This window comes from Dreissena polymorpha, unplaced genomic scaffold, assembly GCF_020536995.1.
Source record: "Dreissena polymorpha isolate Duluth1 unplaced genomic scaffold, UMN_Dpol_1.0 chrUn045, whole genome shotgun sequence".
In the NCBI taxonomy this organism is placed as follows: Eukaryota; Metazoa; Mollusca; class Bivalvia; order Myida; family Dreissenidae; genus Dreissena; species Dreissena polymorpha.
Genome location: NW_026273359.1, coordinates 185,797 through 204,894, shown reverse-complemented (window position 1 = coordinate 204,894; position 19,098 = coordinate 185,797). Strand labels below are relative to the sequence as shown.

At 35.9% G+C, this 19,098-nt stretch overlaps 1 protein-coding gene across 1 annotated transcript in view; it reads left to right on the top strand.

Moving 5' to 3' along the window:
- LOC127863835 (uncharacterized) overlaps window positions 1–19,098 on the top strand; it is a 68,998-nt gene that overhangs the window by 23,421 nt on the left and 26,479 nt on the right. Inside the window, exon 9 of the mRNA XM_052403491.1 lies at window positions 421–472. Coding sequence (XP_052259451.1) covers window positions 421–472 — 52 coding nt within the window. The remainder of the gene's footprint in view (window positions 1–420; window positions 473–19,098) is intronic.

Sequence of the window (19,098 nt, the reverse complement as noted above, 5' to 3'; positions counted from 1 at the left end):
GTGAAAGTAGAGTGTAACTTTTACTTTTGACTTGAGTGATAGAAGTGTATAATATATAATTGTAAGCAAGAGTAGAGTTCGATATTAATGTCTTGCCTGTGTAAGAGCAGAATGTAAACTTTATGTCTAGCCTGAGTGAGAGTAGAGTGTGGCCTTTATGTCTGCTCTGAGTTAGAGTAGAGTGTGACCGTTTTGTCAACTCTGATTGAGAGTAGAGTGTGACCTTTATATCTTACCTTAGAATGACAATAATGTATCATATACGTCTTTGCTGTGCTAGAGTAGAAAATAACCTTGATAATTTTGGTCAGCTATAGTATAAAGTAAGCTTTTGTCTGCCCTAAGCATGAGTAGAGTGTACCTTTAATGTCTGAAATTCTTTATTGAAAATAGCACTTAATGATTCTCTTGCCATTCCAGTGATGATTTCAATGATGATTCCAGAGAAATGGAGACCGGTATGAACGCAGAGGTAAGACGGAATAAGATACAAGATGAAATTGCATGACATATAAAATATCAAAGCATGTGAATTTACATTGGGATGATATAAGTTGAAATAATTATAGCATAGTGTGGGATATGAAATAAGTTTGGATTAAATTAAATTATCATTTTATAACATAAGCACATAGTAAGTACACGTATTGGTATTACATGAGATTTGAAATGAGTTAAGATTAAATAACGAACTATCTACAAAAGATAACATTATATAAAATATAACAATTGTTAAAGTAAACAAATCGTGTGATTTTTAAGAAAGAATCGAAAGAGTAAATTTTATTTTTCAAACAATGAACATCTTCAATTATGTGGGTTTCCCTTCTTAATTATGGATGAACATCGATATCCTACTGACTCTAACAAATGTCATTAATATTAGGCTGGCTGAATTTTCTTAAAATAAAATGAGATTAAATATTGAATAGATTTGCTTAAATAAAAGACATGCAAAACAACATAGTTGAATGACTTAATGAAAAATGTATAGACAATCACAGCAAGTAGACAGAAACTGAAAAACAAACACAACATTAATACACATTGTAAATTCACAAATTCTAGAGAAAAAGTTTCTTTAGAAAATAGTGTTGCTTGCAATCGCTGGTAAAGAATATGATGAACTATTTATTTATTTATTTATTTTTTATATTTTGTGTGTGTTCTAAGTCTTAGTCTGCACCGAAGGTCAGCTATAAAGATTGTTCTAATGGGTGTGCTGCACTTGATTTATTTTTTAATGGAAGTATCAATTGATGCATTATTTTGGCAAAATTTGGTTTAATGCATGTTCCTATAGTGTCGTCCCAGATTAGCCTGTGCAATTAGGTTTTACTTTTATGGATATTTTTCTTATGCCCTCTTCGAAGAAGAAGGGGTATATTGTTTTGCTGGCTGATTGACGGTAGACGTTCGGTAGACTGTCGGTATACTGTCGGTAGACCAGTCAGAATGTCGGAAGACCAGTTAGTTTGCAATCAATAACTCATCAACGAATTGACCAATTTGTTTGATACGTCACATGTGCATTGACCTTGGACAGTAGATGACCCCTATTAATATTGGGGTCACAAGAAAAAAGATCAAAGTCACTATCACACTAAGTGTGGAAATTGTTTCGATCAATAACTCGTCAATGAATTTACCGATTGGCTTAATAATACTTCACATGTGCTTTGGCCTTGGACAGTAGATGACCCCTATTGAAATTGTGTTGGCAAGGTCAAATGTCAAGGTCGCTATCACACGAAGTGTGAAAATCATTTCCGATCTTCAACGAGAAGACCGATTGGCTTGATACTTCACATGTGCATTGGGCTTGGACAGTATATGACATATACTGAAATTGAGGTCACTACGTCAAAGGTCAAGGTCACTATCACACTAAGTGGTTTCCGATCAATAACTTGCCAACGAATTGACCGATTGGCTTGATACTTCACATGTGCATTGGCCATGGACAGTAGATGACCCCTGTTGAAATTGGGGCCTTTAGGTCAAAGATCATCTTCATTGGCACAAGTGGGAAAAGCGTTTCTGATCTATTACTCGTCAACAAATAGACCGATTGGCTTGATACTTCCAATGCGCATTGGCCTTGCGCAGCAGATAACCCCTATCAAAATTGGGGTCACTAGGTCAAATGTCTAGAGTATTGTCACAATTAGTGTGAACATTGTTTCCAATCAATAAGTCATAAACGAATCGGCCGATTGGCTTGATAATTCACATGCGCATTGACCTTGGATGTAGATGACCCCTCTTGAAATTGGGGTAACTAGTTCCGATCCATGTTTGGAGGGGCATATGTCTCCGACCGCGGAACACTTGTTTAAATGAAGTCTCTTCTTAGCTAAAATCCAGTCTAGGGGAAAATTGTTGTCCCTGATTATCCTTTACTGGCAAAATCGGAACGACACTTTAGGCACATGCATAAGGCCCAGTTTTACCAGAACAATGCTCAAATATTGCTTAAGTTCTCATGAAACGCACTTGTATTGTTTACAATAAATGAAAAAAGTTGGTTTTGTAAATTTCTATTCATTTTGTTTTTGTTTTTTACTATGTGAAAAGGTGCTAACAAGAATGCACTGCAAAGCTCTGTGCACACTTAATGCTACTTGAATTTGATTGTAGCACATGATAGAAGGCATCTCACATTAATATTCATATGACTGTTCACTGTCATTTCGTGTTTAAAGAATAATCATATACAAAATCCTCAAATATTTGAAAAATTAAGGGTTACTAAATTATTTTCCAAATTTGTTTAGACCGTTCCTTAGTACCAAAAGATCGATAGTTTTTCATGCTATGAAATATTTGTTAGCAACTTTACTGATTTTTAAAAATTTGCAATTTTTGCCGCTTATTTTATTGTTAAAGTCCCATAGACACTCAACGTCCACGAGTATTTCGTAAATTATTTTGTAAAATAAAGATATCTTATAAAACAGTGTTCCTTAAAGCACCAGCCAAAATGTCAATGCTAGATATTGAATGGTAACAGAGTTAACGCCAAAAAAAATCGTTTTAATTTTTTATTAGACCAAATGTTCCATTTGAATTACCCGCGACGATATTCAAACATTTACGGGCGAAACCAGATTAGCTTCGGGATTCGTTTGAAGCACGACGTATTTCTCATGAGCTATTATGCTGGTTTTGTTGGTTTTGTCGGTTGAACGGGCTTCACAGAATATTAATCATCTCAGTTTGTAATTGAATCTTAAATACATTTAAGTTTGATGTATTTTGCGTTCTATTCTACTCAAATCTTATTTAATAACTCCTCGACTGAGTGATCTTTATACAAAAGATTGATATTGTCTTAAGTGATAGCCTAAAATCTGGCTGTCTAGCGCAGTTGGTTCATGGGATGGCCTATTAATCAGAGGATTGCAAAAGTTATTTTTGTGAGATTTGTCATGTTATTGCCCTTATGGACATTCATCCTAAATAGGCAGTTCTCAGTTACTGGTATGTGCACAAAAGGCTAGTAAACTGGCTTACACATGCACAGTTTGTCATTATAATTTTCTAAGAGCTGAACGTCGAATTGTGCAGTCATCAATATTCGCCAGAATGATGGAAACCCGAAAGCACCTCATACATTATGTTCGAGGCACGAACATAACAAACATTGCCATATCGGTGATTAAAAATGTACATAGCCAGTACACTTTACCAGGAGTCACCGAGACCAAGGAATTGCAAGGACGAGAGCAAGCGTGACATACGGAAAACATTGGTCGCCTGCACAGCTACTTAAAACTGCACTGGAACCTGCAGGGCATCCATAGAGTCATCAAATTTTTATGATAAAGGGCACAACATGCGCCTCGATACTCTGATAAAGTTCAAACATTGGCTACATTACTTTGACTTAGCGTAGGACATGCTTCATAGTATTATGATAGAGCGTTAGTTTTGCACCGCCGAATCCTGCTACATAAAACAGAGTATTTCCCCATTCTGTCCATGAACGTTTTGCAGGAAAATCTCGCTATTACAGATACAATTGTCCTTCAAAATGACCCGCTATGTAATTTGTAATTTCAATTTTAATGAATGCTTCAAATAAGTAGAGTTATAAAGGCATCACGTCTGCAATGACGTCATCGATCATTCCAACGAGAAACAGCAACCTGTTCTGCGCGTTCTGCGCTTTAAGTGTTCGTTCAGTGGTACGCTTAATGGACGAACTGCTTCTGGGAAAGTATGTAGACGTGTTGGCGTGTTGGTAAAGGTTTACTCGAAAAGTGCGTGTACCGCTTCGCTGCGCATGTGCTGGTGTGTGCACTTTGAATATATGTTGTGTTGTTCCGAAGTTTATTTAAGCACAAACGAGAAAGGAGCTTAATTAGCGAAAGGCTGTATGGGCGGATGTTGTCGACTTACCATGTGGTAGGCGGTTCCAGGTTCTTGTGAACTTCTTTAAATATCGGTAAATCGTCATGATGTTCAAGCGTAATTAATGTTGGCGCATTGACCTTTTACATACAGATTCCCCATTTCTTTTTTTGACGGGAATACATTGTAAGATAGTCTTCAAGGTGATATTTCTGCTGAATGTGCACACTATCTGGAATGAAGCCACTTCTGTTTTCGATCAAATCAAAGTGACACAGTCTTTACATGTATAGTTTATGACACGCTTCTTCTATAGGGGCGTGGCTAATTGAGCTTATTGAGCTAACTTTAGCAAATGGATGTCATTCCCGCAAAGTCGAGCACTATGTCCGAGCGCGTTAGATGTGGGAGACCTTGGGCACGTTTCAAACAGAAGAGGTTGCCTAACTCGAGTTGCTGCATGTCGACATTGGAGATACTGTTCCACAGCTAACAGCCAAACAACCCTTTGGGAACGACTGGGTTGTTGTGAGCTTAATCGCAGTGTTCCAGACCGTTCAGGCACTTTATAGGAGAGGGAAAGAGGAATGTGCCTTTAATTGCCTATTTCACAGTAGCGATGTCGAAGATGTATTTTCCATTGTTAATTTTCTACATGTCACCATTGTGCATGCAAAAAAGAGAGTCGTGCACACCATGTAGAAATAGAAATGGGATTTTTTGGTACAGAACACATCGGTTAATAATGATTGCATTTTTCATTGAGTTTTAAAGGTTTAAGTCGACAATTCTTATTTACCGGGGATGTTATAACTGTCAAAATAACCAAATCATTGTTATTGCGCTTGCTTTATAACACATTATTTTTTCTCCCTTGATTCAAAAGAGGGAGATAACTAGTGAATAATTACGCACTGAGGTGCACAGCGGTAAGTGCGCTTGCCTAAATATACACCACAGTTGCTTAATCCTCACCAGATATGGAATCGTACGCGGTACGACATGCCGGTTTGGGCTGTAATGTTAGAAATATATATTGGAGTGGATTCGTTGTTTTTTTTATTTGTGTTCTTATGTTGCCCACCAAGACAATTCATGCTGCTTTATGTATAACATCTTTAAGTTATGCACTGTTCCTTCATATGTTGCATTTTCGAAAAGAAAAGAGCTGTTCAATTTTAGGAGATGTGATATTATTATTAACCCACTGTATATGCGTATTTCAATTCAGTCAGCCTATGACTAGAAATGGAACTACATTATGACTAGTTGTTTATCTTGAAATGTAGTTTTGTGTTTGCTTAAATGCAAAATGATATATTATAATAATGTTTTGCTTTCTCTCAACTGTAAAAAATACCCGACTGTTTTAATATAATGCCATGTGATATACATTTATCATAAAGCAATGTACATAAACTAATAAGAAACATTGTGTGAGAGATACAATGTTATCGATTACATTTATTGAGATCGCGTTGCAGCTCAAATGGGGTTTCGTGACCGTTTGTTTAAGCATTATATATAAACATTTAAATATATACTATATTATTTATTTATATATATAATATTTCGAGTGCAATCGATATTCCAACGAATCCAACATTATTGTTTTATGCTTACACATGATTCGTTTTGTATTTAAACTGGAGAATTATGCGAAAATAATGACGTCATGACATCAAAACAACGTCATTTCACAGTTAAACAGTTAAAATTATCAAAAAACTACTGTTAATTTCCACTGTTTGAAACAGTGAGCTATCAGTTTGAATTCCCTGAAGTTTCTCTTTAAACCACCGGAAAGCATTAAATAAAATTGTATTAGTGTTATCCAACAATTTGTAATTTGACTGCTCGGAGTCTGGAAGTAATAGAAATGGATTTTACACAACTACAATATAACAAAAGTGGTTCCCAAATATAAGTTACTCTAGAAAAACGTGGCTTAATGCATGTGCGTAGAGTATCGTCCCAGATAAGCCTGTGATTTTTTTCTTTTAAATGAAGTCTGTTATAAACGAAAATCCAGTTTAAGCGGAAAGGTTTCGCCAATGATTAGCCTGTGCGGACTGCACAATCTAATCAGGGAGAATACTTTTCGCAAATGAAATAAGCCCCCTTTTAATGGCAGTGGCTCTTATAAATCTCAGTATAAGTCTTATTTGCAAATATATATAAATACATGTTTTTTTATAAATCTGTGTCTTGAGTGTTGCAGAGTCATAAATTACCCAACCAACCAGATGCCTTACATACAGGGTTCAGGATCACGTGACTTTGTTGGGTTCCCAATTAAACGTTAATGGTTGCAACACACCTGTAAGTGCTGCTTTTTTCAAAATAACTTTTTAGAACAATTTTTTAAAAGAATTTCAACTAGTGCATAAAAGACATATTTGTATGCTGCTTATGGCAATGTGAAATACATCAGATTTACTTTTTTTAATAAGAATGTGTCTTGTTCAAAATGTCTATGTTTATTGCATTGATTTATACGGTTATGCCTTACGCAACGTGAGATGTGTTCAACGATTTCACACGTATTCAATGATGTATTCTTATGCCTAAAATATCTGCACAAGTTGCAACAAAAACTGTCTTTCATGCACTAACGTTTTTTTGCAAATGTATTTTAATAACTTTAGATATTTGCAAAAATTAAGTTCTTAACGGTGTATTTACATACGATCCAGTTCGTGTAAAACCAGGGAAACCCTGTTGATTATGCACCCAGTATACGTACAACACCGTGTTACCTTATTTTCAGAATCACACATCTATTTAAGGTGAATAATCATTCAAATAGGTTTGACCAATATCCAAAATCAATCCAGCATATGTGTTAAATATTATGAAATAAGCAATTATGTAAAAAAAGTGTTAACGATTTTCGTCGGTATTTTAATGCTGGTGGCATTAAGATTTCGTCTGCATCGGCCCCTAGCTTCCAAACAGTATGGCTGCTTTTTGGTCCCTTACAGCAAACCAGGCTCATCAGTTCTGCGCGGAACTTCGAGCCGCTGAACAAGTAAATGGCAAAGTTGAGGGTGGCGTTGAAGTAGGTGAGGTAAACATCGTAAAGGAACTTAATGTACTGGACGTCGTACCTGGTTGTGTAAGGATCAACTGACTCGAACGCCAGAAGCTTCTCCCTCAGGTAGAGAAAGTACAAAAAGCAGACAAACACCGGTGCCATCGTGACGAGGAACAGCACGCACAGTGCAATCATTAGCATGGACAATGGACGCGTGTTCCGCGCCTGACCGGAAATGTTGATCCGCTGGCATCTTGAACGGGAGCGCGCGAGCTGCACTACGATGATTACGTTCCAATTAGTAGCAGCGGGAATGGCGCGCCGAACTTTAACGTAAAGTCGATCCATCTGTTAACGTAGTCATTTAGGTCGCTGTATTCATTCGTGGACGGAACGCACGTGAAGCCTTTGTATCCATTCATATCAAATATCACGAGTAGTATTATATTAATTTCGAATACGGCTAGCACAATGGTGACAATGATCAACCCAAATTTCGCTCAGAACAGCCCAGTCTAACTTTATGCGGGAACAGCACGCAAGCTGTTCTCTCAAGTGTGACAGCCACGATCAGCCACGAGAAGAGGTGGGTGCTCAGTCCCAAGATGTCAACTCTCCAGGTATGAAACACGCAGCCTGGCAGAAGTGCGCTCAATAACTCGAGCGTATCTGAATGCGCCAGAGCAAACAGGAACACCGCCGTTGACGTCCTCTTCTTCTAACGAAGCAGCACGAAAATAGTCACAGCGTTTCCGATAGTTCCAATGACAATAAGAATCGGTGGGATCACCCTCCATAGCAGCGCACTCATGTCTCCATAGTAACCGACCGACGGAAATCTCCATTCGATCCAGTTTGATGACGTCGTGTTGATCGTCTCCTGTTCTGTAACGTTAATCACTGTCAAATTACAAGCAAATTGTGTAGTTGCATCAATAGTTTCCTAAGTTTCGATTTTTTTTCGTTAAAACTCCTTTACTTGAACAAGTATTTTTGCATTATTTTTATCGCGCCATTTTGCATTTTCGGTCTGTCACCTACGTTATTCGATCTCTGATCTGAGCGGACTCCTTGCAGCAAGTACTGGTGTTTTTTTAAAAATTATCAGCAAATAGCGGATCTGGTTCTGCCTAGATAATTCTATTAGGTATAATCTGCCTGATGGCTGTGTTATCTATGTTTAATCTAGTGGGGGAAGGACTAATTATCTCATACAGCTGTTGTGTTTTTGTTCAAAAGGTTAAAGGAGCCCTTTCACATTTTAGCAAATTGACAAAATAAAAAAAATGTTTCAGATTCGCAAATGTTTGTTGTAGTTATGATATATGTGAGGAAACGGTTATAATTAACATTTACCATGCTCTTAAATATCCAATATATCCATCTTTTGACAATTTAAAAACCTGAAAATTATAATGCGTTGCAACGCGAAATGATATACAGTAGACTCTCTGTAAACTGGACGGTCTCGGGACCGGCCTAATCGTCCGGTTTTCAGAGAGTTCCGGTTTACCAAGAGTTTTCATATTGCCGAAATATACATGGTATGCATTGTGTACAGAATCACATAAAAATAAAAAAACTACATACATTTACATGTACCATGTGATAATTGTACGCAGGTACCGATGATGTTAATTGCATTCTTAAAAAATGTGTTTTTAATCGATTAAAAGCAAAATAAAATCCATACCGACTTGTTTTGATTAATCCCAAAGTAAGCGTGGTGCTTTATACATGTACGTACGTGGCATTTGTCATATAGACGAGCGACGACACAAGTAAGATTGTTGTAGATACACTATTTATTATTCAATACATACATGTACCACATTTCATAAAACATACACACAAGCAAAAAACAGCGTCATAATAATTTTTTTAGGATATTCATAATCTCAAAATCTCCTGGTAGACGTTCTTTTTATTCAAGATGTCGCCGACCGTTGACTTCCCGATCTTGAAGCGCTCGCCGAGTGCCTTCAGAGATGGTTTTGGTTGCGTAGTTGATTCCGTGATGAGCTTTATCTTATCCTCTAACGTAAAATACCCGAGAAGATCACAAGAAAGTGATCGTCGCAACAGCATACATCAATTTTTTAATTAAATTGTTTATCATAGGCGATAATAAATAATTAATAAAACGATCGAGTCAATCACTTTTTGGTGTTACCGCACGTCTATTTTAGACATTCACAGTTTGTGTTACATTACTTAATCGGACTCCCATTGCGCGGTAACGACTTGACACCTTTATGGTATGTTTAATCCGATTATCGATAATTGCGCGAGCAAAATGTGTGCCACCGCACTCGCTGTGCTGACTAGGTATTGTTATTTTCACGCCTCAGGCATCTTGAGAATTTAGACCGTCCGGTATACTCAATGTTTACGCTGAAAATGACCAAATTTACGGAGATACCCGTCCGGTTTCCGGTTTTCAGAGAGTTTGGTTTATTCAACATTTTTTTACAAAGAAATAGAAGGAGAAAATACGGGACTGGCCCGACCGTCCGGAATCGGGAGAAATCCGGTATTCAGAGAGTCCGGCATTGGCAGAGTCTACTGTAATAATATGGAGAGTTATGTTGTTGTCGTTATATTTTTTGATACTGTGAGGATTGCTTATATAAAGTATAAACAACATCACTCATTGCATGAGCACGGATGGCCAAGAGGTCTAAGCGATAGACTTTTACTCCAGAGGTCAGTGGTTTGAGCCTGGTTAAGTTGTGTTTTTCTTTCTTTCATTTGATCTGCTTTTTTATTGAAGCTTTTTAGATCCAATTATCACATTTATCAATATAAAACATTTAATGGCAAACTTCAATACATGCCAAAATCTGAGAAAAGGCCCCTTAAAAACATTACATTATAATTAATTACGTGAATCATTGATTAATAATGCAGAAATGATTACTGGATTCTAGTCAGAAGCGAACCAAAAGGGAATACTGTCACAAATTAACATTTATCATTTATTTTGTAGCGGTCGATATAAAATGGTGACTATAGAAGCTATTTGTAAAATTACTAGTTTTTTTTGTCTTCGCCATCAAGAAAACTCCAGATTTATATACTCGAGGATATGTTAACTCCCTGGTCGGTAGTATGCTATTATGCGACCAATGTGATGTTAACTTTTTGTTTTCATGTACATTCCGGAACTGACTGGTTTATGCAGATTTATTTTGAATGAAATTGAATTTATATCAAAAGATGTAAGTGTATCTATCATCTACCCCTTGGATCACAGACAAGCCGTCTTATTTGGTGAAAACATAAATCGCAGCTGAACTCTGGAAATAAGACGAGAATTCCTATCGTAGAGGACCGGTTTGCATGATAATGTGTCTGTGGTGGAGGACCGGTTTGCATGATAATGTGTCTGTGGTAGATGACCGGTTTGCATGATAATGTGTCTGTGGAGGACCGGTTTGCATGATAATGTGTCTGTGGTGGAGGACCGGTTTGCATGATAATGTGTCTGTGGAGGACCGGTTTGCATGATAATGTGTCTGTGGAGTCTCCGTCAGCTTCAAGCATGCAACACCGAATTGGATTTGAAAATTGCATACGTTGCATCAGGGAAGCCAGCAACCCGGATGTGAAAATTGCAAACATTGCATCAGGGAAGCCAGCAACCCGGGCTGTCATCTAAAGTGAAAATTGCATACATTGCATTAGGGAAGCCAGCAACCCGGGCTGTCATCTCAAGTGAAAATTGCATACATTGCATAAGGGAAGCCAGCAACCCGGGCTGTCATTTCAAGTTCTTGCCTATGCACCGAATTGGATGTGAAAATTGCATACATTGCATTAGGGAAGCCAGCAACCCGGGCTGTCATTTCAAGTTCTTGCCTATGATCAATATGCACTATGGGGACAAATCGTTCATTGTGTCAACATTAGACTTTGATTGCAACCTTAACGCACAACCTTCCCATCATTGTAACGTTTTACCAACTCTTGTATTGGAGGATGTCGCTATCATCATTAATGCGCCACAAAGAAATTGCTTGAAAAAAAATTGTTCTGATGTTGGGGTGTTTGCATTTGTTAGGGAACATAAGATCCCTCATGAAATAAACGGGTCTCAAACCCGTACTTGAGGCTGCCTATGGGAAATATGAAAATGTTCACAATATGACAGGGAATATTTTCGCTTGTTGACAAGTGACCACACCGTCAGGTAATAGAAGATCCTGAGATCCGGATACTTCTGGATCATATCGGGGATTTGTACACTTTCCGTCTTATGACCATATTCCTCTACGAAAACAAGCACTCGATGCGCTACGATTTATCACATTAATTGAATCGGGAAGACTCGAGACAGTTTACGATTCAGTTACGACACTGGCACGATTGAGTTAGAACGAATCGTGGGGTTCGGTTGAAGTCTTGCGAATAGGGTCGCGACTTAACTACGATGCGTACAAAATCTACTGCGACTGTACAACGAACGATGCTGATCGGTCACGACTAAGCTGGGACCTCACCGAACGCTCCCATGAATAAGGCGCAACTGTCTATTGATATTGCTAATTCTTTACAATGTGATCTACATTCTTTTGAACACGTTTTGCCGTATGAACTGAGACCCAATTCTCCACACATCCTTAAAGCAAAAAAACATAATGCAGACACGCTTCATACCGCTCAAGCCATTAGATATCAAGCTGCAGTCGCATCACGTGAGACTGCGATTAGCTACATCCCTGAAACAGATTGTTACTTGCTTGATTGTCCATAGTTTCCATTGAAAAGCGCGAATTATATATAAACATAGCCAATGTTAATGCAGATTTGATTGTAATGTGTTAAAGACAAACGAAGTGGTGTTCTTCTATTACGAAGACGGTCCTTCTATCAATGAGTTTCACCACAAAAACAGAATGCTTAGGCTAAAAGAATGATATAAACAAGGCACGCATGGTTGCTCTGATCAGCACAGGTCTGACTGAAAGGGTTTTTTATGTCCATATGTCACCAGGGGATACATATCTTGATATTTTAAAACCGTGGAACGATCGCGTTATAGCACCACCACTTCGGTGGGCGAGGATAGCAATGTTCTCATCTTCCACTTGCAAAAGCGAGACCATCGGTTTTGATGTAAACCAAAAGACTAAGGAACACAAATTTTATTAAAATAACCTGTAAAAAGAACTTTTAGGAGACCAACTGTGTAATGGGCTTGTATTTGTTCATTCTTTCTCAGGCTGTGATTTAACTTCAAGGATTTTTAAAATCGAAAAAGGTCGATCTTGAAGAAATTAGTAAAACAAATTTATGTCACGGAGTCGTGTGCTATTGTTGTTCTTCTTTCGAAACAAGTTTAAAGAAGACATATCAGATCTTAGCAAATGCTTGATACTGGATCTGTTTGGTGGCAAGTCCAATTATTCCTTAGAATTACTGCGCAATTACATTTTCCAAAAAATGGACTACTGTCCAAACATTCGTCTCTCCTGATCGACTTCCCGCGACATCGCATGCAACAGAACTCCACAGCCAACATTTATGCTATTAATTTTTGTATGGATTGGGATTGCAAATAATATGAGCGCGACTGAATGCGGAGGGACACATGCAATCGACATTTTATTTCCAATCATTACCCACAAACAATGCTGCACCTGATTATTGAACATCATCAAATGTAACTGTTATGTATGATGATGATCCTCTCAATGCAGCTGCAGAAGCTATGGTATCCCCTGCACTACCGTATGTAACCTGTGCAAAACGGGACACTGTGACAATCCAAACAATTCGAAAGAGGACGGTTATGAGGAGGAGGACACCGACAATTAAACATTTTGAGATAAATGTCATTGACAAGGGTGCTTGTGTATCCGGTGAAAACGGATAGCTGCATTTTATAAATTGGCTTTGATAACTCATCTGCATATTGATAACAACAATTCGATCAATTTGTTTATTGTGTCCAAAATTAGGTTTTTTACATAGCAATAATTAGGTGTTCGTCAAAAGTTCTAGGCTTGGGCCTTACGTATAATGTCAGTGGCCATTCTGTACGCCATGTTTGTTATCTGTGTTATATAATATTATTACTCTATGTCTGATGATCATAAATGTTTTTTGCCCCCGAGTTAAACAATAAACGCCAAAATCATCAAATTTTAGTAGATACTTGCCTAGTTATGATCGTTTATAGGATTTGGCGGAATCTTGGTAGCCATATTAAATAAAACTTTCCTTAGGTCTGATTTTGGTTAAATTTCGACATGTTATTAGGTAATTTCTACCTTATAATCAGTTAAAAAAAATTTTTTAGGAATGTTTAGGGGGTGAACATGTATATTAATCTGACTAAACATATTGTCAAAATGATAAATAAGAATGAACGTATAAAACTCGTGATTGTAAATCCATTTTATATTATAATACAAAAGAAAGAAAATCAGTTCAATACATTTTCATACGTATCAACATAATTGATACTCGTAGATATACCTGATACGGTGATATCCAATAAAAACTCACTGACATTTTATAGGGGAATATCCCTCAATATTTCCTTTTAACGTTGCAAAACAAAGAAAAAGATGTGATTAATTTCTCATTTTATTGCCCATAAATTTCATTCAGACAAACTTTTCAAAATACAGTTGTCGCTTTTTGCAAGCACTGCGTAAATTTACGCACTAAATCTTCATAAAAACCCTTATCATTTTACATAGAAATTGAAAAACTATGCAAAAGCTGTCACAAACACTGCGTAAATTTACGAACTGATTTATTAAAAAAAATTCTTGCGGTAGTTTGAATTTCACAAATACAATATTTTTTCGAAGTATCTTTCATCATAAGCCAAGCCTTGCGTCAATTTACGCACTTAAATGAAATATAAATACCAGATCATTTTACAAACGATTCAACATAATAAACAAAAATTGTCCCACGCACTGCGTAAATTTACAAACACATTTATGGCAAAAAAAGCAAAATTATACTTTATTACGAACTAATTCATGGCAAAAGATAGCAATAATATAGTTTGAAATTCAAATATACAACACTTTTAACTAAAATATATGATCTTTCTGCATAATTCAAGCTCTTCGTAAATTTACGCACTTAAATCATCATAAAAACCCTTATCATTTTACATAGAAATCGAAGGACTATGCAATTTTGTTTAAGTGATGCGGTAGTTTGAATTTCACAAATGCAATATTTGTTCGATGTATCTTTCAACATAAGCCAAGGCTTGCGTAAATTTACACACTTAAATAAACATCAAAATACCAGATAATTGTACAAACAATTCAAAGTAATAAACAAAAATTGTCCCAAAAACTGCGTGAATTTACGAACTAATTTATGGCAAAAGATAGCAATATTATCCTTTGAAATTCAAATATACAACACCTAAACTAAAATATATGATCTTTCTGCATTTGCCAAGCTCTTCGTAAATGTACGCACTAAAATCAAAACAAAATCCCTGGGCATTTCTCCAGTGGCAGTGCGTACATTTACGAACTAATTCATGGCAAAAGATAACAATAATATAGTTTGAAATTAATATATACAACACTTTTAACTAAAATATATGATCTTTCTGCATAAGTCAAGCTCTTCATAAATTTACGCACTTAAATCATCATAAAATCACTTATCATTTTACATAGACTTCGAAGAACTATGCAAAAGCTGTCCCAAGCACTGCTTACATTTACGATAGAATTATAACAAAAAGTGATGCGGTAGTTTGAATTTCACAAATGCATTATTTCTGCGATGCATCTTTCAACATAAGCCAAGACTTGCGTAAATTTACGCACTTAAATTAACATCAAAATACCAGATAATTTTACAAACAATTCAAAGTAATGAACAAAAATTGCCCCAAGTTCTGCGTTAATTTACAAACTAATTTATGGCAATATTATACTTTGAACTTAAAATATGCAACACTTTTAACTAAAATTTATGATTTTTCTGCATAAGTCAAGCTATTCGTAAATTTACGCTTTTAAATCAAAATAAAAACTCTGGGAATTTCTCCAGTGGCAGTGCGTACTTTTAAGACTAATTTATAACAAAAGATAGCAATTTTATACTTTGAAATTTAAATATACAACAATTCTAACTAAAATATATGATCTTTCTGCATAAGTCAAACTCTTTGTTTATTTACGCACCTAAATCCAAATTAAACCCCTGGCAATTTCCCCAAGAGCAGTGCGAAAATTTACGAACATATTTATTGTAAAGAGGTCAGCTGTATTGTACTTTGAATTTCAAAAATACAACAGATTTCTGTCTAGCTTTTAACATAAGCCAAGCCTTGCGTTAATTTACACACTTTAATCAACATCAAAATACCAGATACTTTCACAAACTTCTCGAATTAAAAAACAAAAATTGTCCCAAGCACTGCAAGCACTGCACAAATTTACGAACAAATTCATGGTAAAACAAAACAGTAGAGTTATACTTTGCATTTTACAAATACAACATTTTTCTAACTATCTTTCTACATAAGCCAAGCTCGGCGTAAATTTACGCACTAAGAGTGCGTTTTACTAACATAGCGTATGTTTACGCAACTGTAGGTTTACGCACAGAATTTACGCCAAACGTAAATTAATGCGTACGCCGTTGCACTAAAAGTAGCGCAAAATTTACGCTGCGTGTAAGTGTTGTTAAGCCTGTCAGGTGCGCGCGGACGCGTAAGAAAGTAATCGTCTGCAACAGTATCTACTGTAAAGCGAGATTATACAATTTTTTACATGTGTTAAATTGTAAAATATTTATAAAATATGATACAATAACACAAAATAGGCAAAACAATTATACATTGAAGACGAATTTCATAACATGCAGCAAAGACAAATTAGCGCCCCGAGCCGATTGTGACGAATGTATTTCGTACATATTTTCCTACAATACGATCTCAATATTTATTTCTCCGAAAAAAAATCTGGTGGAATTCAATTTAAAACTAGCTGCATATCCACATTTAAGCAATAAAATAAGCGATATAAAAAAGCATTCTAAAAATCTCGCGTTTACTTGAATAAATTACTTCACTTAACATAACGGAATATCAAAAATACGTATATAGACAAAACCTGTACCTTGCAAAGCGTGATGATAAACCGCGTGCCCGTGCCACTCGTTCTCCAATGACGTACTAAATAAAACTCAAACTTTCTAACTACAACCCCGGTAAAAAGGTAATCAGGATAAATATACAGGTAGGAAATTAGGGACAAAACAGTCAACGACTAATATAACCTGTGTCTTGTCTAATTATAACCCAGGAAGGTCCAGCTAAAATGACCCCGTGAAGGGGCGTAGGACCTGTAAATATAATCTAAACAACACACACGCATTATAATCCAGAACGACACTATACAATGTCTGGAATAGATTTTTGTGAGAATTACAATATCACACTGTGATCATCAGACTACAGTATAGCCCTCACATAATTGAAACCAGACGTCTACATATAAGCTGGAGTAGATTCAATTTACAATTGAACATGGTGAATAGCAATGTATGGTTCATATACTGAACACCACTACCAGATATCTGGAATAGTTTTTTGTAAGAATTACGATATCACATTGTGATCATCAGGCTACAGTATAGCCCTCACAAAATCGAAACCAGATATATACATATTAGCTGAAATAAATTCAAATGAGAATTAAGAATCTCAGTACAACATCAACAACACACAATGCTTAAACGATGGAAGGGTACGCTTTCCCTAATACGCAGGTTACTCAGCCTCTTTACAACAGGAGGTTACGCCATTTTTTCTGATTTACGCGAAGTACATATCTGGCGTAAATTTACGACATAATGTACGCACTACGTTAATTAACGCTGTTTAGTGAAACGCGTTTTTGAGAACAAGATTTTATTTGCGTACGCAGCTTAGTGATACGCACTTTTAAAATCTACATAAAAATACCTGATATTTTTATCAACTTTTCAAACAAACAGCCGTCAGTCCTGGCCACTATCTCCTCCTACACTATGAGCACTGGCACCTTGAAATTTACACACTATGATCATATGTGCGATGGTGACAGCGACGGAATTTCGATCTGACCCCTGGGTCAAAAGTTATGGGGTTGGGGTGGGGCCGGGTCAGATATTTTCCGGTGACTATCATTTCTAATACTCAAAACATTACACCTTAACTGTAAACTTCACAGAAGTGAAAAGCTGGCTTTACTTATTTCCAAGCATTTCCAATTATTTATAATTAACTATAGTCGAACATGCACTGTTATTTCAGCAAAACATATTTCAGACATTTCAACACAAAAATGACTCTCATTACAGCATAACAAATTTCAGACATTTCAACTCGTAGTTAAACACTCGCTTTCAAATTTTCTCATATTTCTAATATACAGAGGTGATACTTAAAACGTTACACTAGCAGATCATAATTACAAATGAATATCGCATTACTAAATTACTATAATTTCTTATTAAGAGATTCAAACTCAAAAGCCAGCATAACAAAAAAAAATCGCCTTATAGTATAAAACAAATTTCCTATTATTTCAAATGTTCTGAAGCAAGCCTTAAAATACCATGCAATGTGTGAGTAACACAATGCCTAACATTTAAACTGAAAGTGAATCCTTGCTTAACAAAATTCCTTGTATTTTTCATTTCAGACGTCATACTAAAAAAGTTTTGCCAGAGCATAAAGTGAATCGAAGTCTTTACAAATTGCCCATATTGTATAATGTACACAAATAATACTTAAACTATTATGTGGGCAGAACTTGACAGAGTAAATCATAACACATTAAATACACAGAATCAATACTCAGAATGTTCAAAACTAAATTACAAACGTTTCACCAAACATTGCACATTTCTTAGCAGTCATACAAATATTCAATCATATCTATTATTTCTATTTTACAGATGCTCAGTTAAAAACTAAAACCAATAAAGTACACAATGCCCAAAATTAAACTTTTAATATAATAGGACAAAAGTGATCAAGCTGGTAAAAATCGCAGATTGAAATATTAAACCTCTATGTATAACAAGAGCACCGAAATAACGAGTCTCAGATCTAATCATCTTTCTTATCACATGCTATTAAATGAGCAAATTAAATATTTTTCACGCAAACCTGATGACAATTTTCGAAGTGTGTTTACAAATGGTGACATCATTCGACATTGCAATGTCATTTCAGCAAAATAACAAAATGCAATGAAACGAAAAGAAGCTAACAAAAACGCTTAAAACATATTTAACATATGTAATAAATTTTTTTCTTGGTTTAAAATTGCATCTGATCGCATTTTTCAAACACAAATTAGTGCAAAAAATAGTGTATACATGTATATACGTAATGACGGTGTTTTATATTACTATTACCCGCTGAATAGGTTTTGTTTTAAGCATATACTTTTATAAATATTATAAATGAATAGGTATTAAGCACTAAATTATGACTCCGACCATACTTTCAAACTTGAAAATCGTTCCTACGCTAATTTTGACAAAGCAAGCATTCGTTTATACGTTGTTTTAATTTCTCCGACATTCATTATCACGCTATTTTGACATCCCGGACAATCGTTCCGACATTATTTTGAAAGACCGTATATTCGCTCCTACATAGTTTTCATCCCCGATTTCTGCAAGGTTTCTCAAATTACAGATCTAAGTGTCAG